Source organism: Seriola dumerili, unplaced genomic scaffold (assembly GCF_002260705.1).
Source record: "Seriola dumerili isolate Sdu_G_001 unplaced genomic scaffold, Sdu_1.0 BDQW01000110.1, whole genome shotgun sequence".
NCBI classification, from domain to species: domain Eukaryota; kingdom Metazoa; phylum Chordata; class Actinopteri; order Carangiformes; family Carangidae; genus Seriola; species Seriola dumerili.
This window is the reverse complement of record NW_019174365.1, coordinates 7879002-7885001: the sequence shown is the minus strand read 5'-3', so window position 1 is coordinate 7885001 and position 6000 is coordinate 7879002. Positions and strand designations below refer to the sequence as shown.

The 6000-nt window shown below is 37.6% G+C and overlaps 1 protein-coding gene across 1 annotated transcript in view; it reads left to right on the top strand.

Moving 5' to 3' along the window:
• Window positions 1-6000, top strand: part of LOC111223117 (CUB and sushi domain-containing protein 3-like) — a 262697-nt gene that overhangs the window by 101290 nt on the left and 155407 nt on the right. The window contains exon 5 of the mRNA XM_022747144.1: window positions 791-998. Within this exon, the coding sequence (XP_022602865.1) occupies window positions 791-998 (208 nt within the window). The remainder of the gene's footprint in view (window positions 1-790; window positions 999-6000) is intronic.

The window sequence follows — 6000 nt, the reverse complement described above, 5'->3', positions numbered from 1 at the left end:
TGTTTTGAAACTAACTGAGGAGCAATTGATAGACTGCCACTAAACCAGCCAATTGGGAAAAAGTTGATTCTAAAGTCCCTTGGTGGCGATTGGAGGAGACGAGAGCGGAGCTCTGTGATTGGAGAAAAGGAAAACATACCTTGTTATAGGAAGAGAGGACAGCAGCTCTGAGTGTGACAGGAACTGCAGCCTAACCCCTAAACCCCGCCCCCAAATCTAACTGGCTAAAAGAAACCAGTGTCATTCTCCAAAATCTACTGGCTTAACGCCAATAAAATAAGAACTGTATATATATATATATATATGTATATATATTACTATGTATATTCTTTTTATAAATACTTCATATCTGAAGTGTGATGTAAGAGCTCCATATTTTCATAATATGGCTTGCTAATATTAAAGTCATCCATTTCTAACATTCAAGCCACAAAATAACATTAAGAGTTGAGCACAGAGTGTACCTGTAATATACTACAATTAAGATCATTAAGAAAAATTGCCTCATAGAGAGAGAGAGGTGGGGAGTTGGGCTGGCTGACCTTTAATCAACTTGAATGGTTAAGAAATAATGCTAGGTTGATTTGAGAATTAGATCTTAATTACCAATTTGGAAAATAAACTGAATGGAAACATTTGTTAATTGACCCACCCCATGTTATATAGCTGTGAAAATAAAAAAAAATTAATCCAAAAAGCAAGAAATTGAATTTTAAAAAAGTCCGCCCCTCGGTCCCTCCTCCTCTCCCTAACCCAGGTTTTCTATTTGTCACTCTGATTTGATTGACAGCTGAGGACACATGTGGGGGCACTGTGAGGGGCGGCAGTGGGGTGGTGACCAGTCCCGGTTACCCCGGCAACTATGGTAACCAGGCCGACTGTACTTGGATCCTATTGGCCGAACCTGGAGACACCATCTCTGTCATCTTTACAGACTTCCAGACAGAGGAGAAGTATGACTACTTGGAAGTGGAGGGATCTGAACCACCAACCATTTGGTGAGTCACTTAATTAATTCATTTATTTATTCAGTCACATGTGTATATTGTCCCATTCATTGTGTTAGTAAGAAATGTGGCAGTGTGAGGATAGCAGAGCTGTCTGCTTATCTGTGGGATTCAGTATTTTATGTTTTAGAACCATTTTCTGAATTGCAGTAGAGGGATAAGTCACAGTTCAGCGTTAAATTGCAGAAAGGTATGGGACATATTGTAAGAGATGTACAATTAGCCAGATGGTGAAAATGAAAAATATTTACATGTCAAACAACAAAATTCCAGAGTGGATAGTAAGGTTTAAGACCTTGGTGACCTGATTATTAAAAAGTTGAGATATCCAAACAAATGTACAGCAGCAGAGCATCATAGTGTAGGAACCAATGTGGTGAGCAGTGTCCCACTGGACGTGAGTGGTTGTGGAATGCGATAGTGTTCCCGATCCATACTTTAAAAAAAAAAGAAGAAAGGATTCTGTTGACATTTCTGACCTGGCATTTCTGTGAAGATAGTGCAGTCACGCAGTCACCGAATTTATAGTACAATTTAACCACACTTGGAGTATAGTAATAAAACGTTGGAACAGGTAATAAAAATAAGTTAGAACTCAGGTGAGAACGGGTAATAAAAAGAAAACTTTACTACAGATATAAAGAAGTATAGCATCTTTTTCATGAAAAAGTAGATGCAATCTTGAAGTGTATGATTGTGTGTGTGTGTGTGTGTGTGTGCGTGCATGTGTGTGTGCAAAGGCACAATGCATATGTACATTCTTTCTGCATGGGCCTCGCATTTTACAGAGCAATTAACTGATTGGTGCTAGTTAGACTTTTAACAGCTCTCTATGGTTTTCTATTATTTCCTCATGTGTTTTTAGATGGTTCACTCATAAGAATATTTTATAACTCTGGCTGCATATTGATGGTTGGTAAATTAAGCTATTGATCATCCATTGCTGTTGCTGTAACCAATTTGAATCTAATTATGGTCAGGGACATTGGTGTGTGCCTGTGTAATTGATTTGGAGGTAATAATAGCCAGGCAACTGCTTTTAGGGAAGTGTTAGTGTTTCTATACAAGTGCACGCCATCCTGCTCACTCATTTGTGCCTGTTTGCATGTGTGTATACAGGTATGTGGGTGTGTGTCTGCAATCATGTTAAAAGAAGCTCACAATACCGCAGTAGAATAGTGCTACACAACAGCTGGCAACTTTTCACTTGCCTCTCTGTTGACTGATCATGCTTTCCTGGTCACATTTTATCACATGCACTTAATCATACCTTCCATTATGGGCTGCAGGAAACTAATTTTTAGCATGCCACAGTGAACCATCGATTAAGTCTTTATTCTTAGTTTGAAAATAGTAATTTTCTTGTTTTCTTGTCAGAAATGCCATATTTAATAATTATTTGAGAATTAGCATGTTGGTGTTATCATTCTGCACTTTAGACATCCATTATACAAAGGCAAAACAATGTTAATCATCAAAGGCAGATTTTTAAGAAGATAAAGATAAAAGACATAAAGATAAAACTGTTATTTTTGATTAATTTACTTAATAATTAATTCACTGTTTTTATTTGATGTTTAACACTGTCTTGAGTTTGTTTTTTGAGAGGCAGACCAAAATGTTAGTACATTTGTGAATATAGTACAAACTAGCATACATGCAAAAAGAGAGCAGGTGTAGTAAGTTGATGGTTAATAATCAGCAATATATAAAAAATAAAATAATCTAAAATTATTCATATTTTACTCTACTTGCTCTTATGTCCCATCTAGGGATGGCCAGAACACAACATGAATACCACATCATCCCCGAGTCCCAAGTAGCCACAAAAATGAATTATTAAACTTATCAACGGGAGTCTTTATTTTTACACAGGCCAAAATAACAAACAAAAGAAGTCTACCTGAAAACTAAACATGACTTACCTAAAGATAACCAAAACCAAAATACATCAACTAAGACAGGATAAAAAGGTGTTCAGAACTAAACAAGGCAGTCCACCCCTACTAGCTCTATCAAATAACAATGCACAAAGATGTCATGCGGATGTAACATGTGTGGGTGGGTGAAAGAAGTGGCTCTCCCCTCTTGCTGCTCGGTTGCACAATCTTGCTCTTTAAATGCTGGTGGCCAGTACAGGAGCCAATCAGCTGCTACCGTCAAAGCTGCGCCTCAATCACTGTCTGGTCCCGGCACGTGTACATTTACAGACATACAGAACACATACAATGAAATACAATACAACCGCAGTTGTAGCACTTGCTATGATGTTGTCAATAACTGATAATAAACTGACCCTATTTAAAGTCAGGGTTTTCTTTGAGCTCATTGTTTTCTGATAAGAAATACATACACTTCAGCGTAAGTAGCTGAAATACAACACAGTATAGTCAGTGAATAAGTTAATAAATCACTGGGGTTTTCCCTCAAGCAGAGTGCTTTACAAAACATACAGGAAAGTCACATTTAAAATATGACAGTGTCTGACATACACACTTTAACAAATGTTTTCTATCCACTACATTATCCATTTTGTAAGCACTCCATGTTCACAAACAGTATTTTCCTTTCAGTGAGACACACACAATTATAGAAATAAATTTAAGAATGCACAAGACACCTAATTTAAATAAGTGACTTTAATGGCTTCCCACCTGGGAAGAAAACGTAAGAAAACGAGTACTCCTGTGGAGAAGAGTGTCTTGTTCATTACACATGATAGAAAAAGTCATGAAAAGGCTTGTTTGAGATGATGCAATGCTCACAGGAGCTTTGCAGCACAACTCTTCAAGCTTCGCAGTGGATGTGCTACATTACGTCAATGCGTGGTTCAACTCCTGTCAAACATGAAGATGAAATAACACTTCATAATATCATATCATCAACAAAACTGAACCCCTGCGGAGTGGATAAATGTTTCCTATTATGTATTATCCATCTCTTTTGAGACATCCTGATGACAGGGTCAGAATTTGGTATAAACAGCCTGTTCCCATCGATTCTTTCATGCTTTAAATGGTACAGGATGATGTTGGTGTTGTAATTGTCTGGAGGATTCTTTCTTGAAATGAACTAGGCTGCCCTGGACCCTGCAGTACCAATTTAGAAATGTTTAAATGCCAGGGTTAACCCAAGCAAAGTTCTGTGGTGCATCCCCTCATGGCTGAAGTATGCCTTTTTCAGTGAGATACTTTGAGCAGAATAATGCGCCAATATGCGTCATCTCCAGATGGCTCTAGGGAAATGACAGTGATGCTAGTTTACTCCAGTCACCTACACCTCATAGTGCAACCTTATGGAAAAAGCCTGAGCGGTAAATTTGCATAATAAATATTCCGCAGGATGTGTCAATGCTGTACATGAATGTGTGCTGGAAAACCAGCACGGACACATAAGGGAACAAGTTCTATACGGAAGCAGAGTAATTCTATGACTTAATCTGTGATTCAATCTGTTATAGGGTCAAAATAAAAGACTAATACTTGTATACTGATTATATAATCTGTTTTCCTTATATATTCATACATTCAAACAGCATGGAATAGGTATATGTGCTGGGATCAAGAGCTGACATGAAAGTAATCAAGGGCATCTTTGACATTGTTTAGTCGGTCAAATGTGTGAAATATACTGCTTTTTCTCTTTTCATATCCTTGTAAGTGTAATCTCCCTTGTATTTTTTTCCTTGTGGTCAGACAGTAGTAACTCAACATCAATTTAAGCTCAGTAGCTTGTCATGAACCTGCTGGGTGTGGGGAAGTTAACCCTGCGCACATTTGCTAGATCAGTCAGTAAGTTGTCATCTTCGAAGCCCTTTCTCCCGTTAAAGGCTTCGTCAAACGGGTATGTTTCGACTTTTACAGCTCTAGATAGAGCTGAAATTGGTTGCAAATCGAATGACATTTATTTTCTAGGTTCAGTGCAAAGAATGGAGGCAAACCACTGATTCACATGTCTTTGTGTGTATGTGTATGTCTGTGTTTGTATCTGTGCTTGTTTGCATGCAAGTACATGCATTTATAATTACGTGTGCATGTGTGTCACATTGGTGTACAGTCATGCAATAACTAGTGTGTCTGTTCTCTTTCTATGTATGTACAGTGGCAACAGTTGATATTTGTTCTCTTTGTATTAGTAAAAACTGTTTGATATTGAGAAGCTTGATATTGGAAAAAAAGTCACTGTAAACAATCCTCTTCCCACCCCCTTCTCTGTAAACAACCTTTAGTTATCTGTCTTATCAGAATGATGGTGGTTATGCAAAGAAAGACACATTGAAATGACATTAAAGCAGTGTAGCAATGAAGCATACTAAACACTAACCAAAGAAGTCATTATTGCCAGGAATGAAAGTGAAGCACATTTTAGCCTGTAATGTGAATCAAAGGGACATTCTTTTGAGATGATCTTGACAACAAACCTACACCGATATGAATACCATTTGCGCTGTTAGGTCTCCATAGACAGAAAATCAGGCCCAGCTGTTTGGGTTTGAACTGGCAGGAATCTGTTGACAACCGTCTTTTTCTTTGTAAAAAATGTTTCCCCAAGACATATTTGAGTTAACATGCACATTGAAAATTCTGGATAGATGCTGTATACAAAACAAGACACAATAAAAACACTGGGCTGTAGCTCTCTTTGGAGCTTGTTCAGCAAAGATTAAAGCATGACATCATCATTACTGTTTTGGGTTATTTTAAAACAAATTGCACTTTTGGTCTTTGATTAGATGCCATCTGCTTTACTGCATTGCATGATATACAGTACATATATAGTGCAACACTCAATTCCAAAATTGAAGAAGTAGCGGGCAGATAAATATTCACAAGATTACCTGCCAACTTAGGGATGCATTGGAGGATGACTTTGCTAATGAGAGTGTCCCTGAGAAGTCCCAAGACTCATAACATCATTTCCAAACAACATTATAGTCTCTGTGAATGCATGCAAATGAGATCTTTATTTACTGTGGGCACAACAAACACAAAAA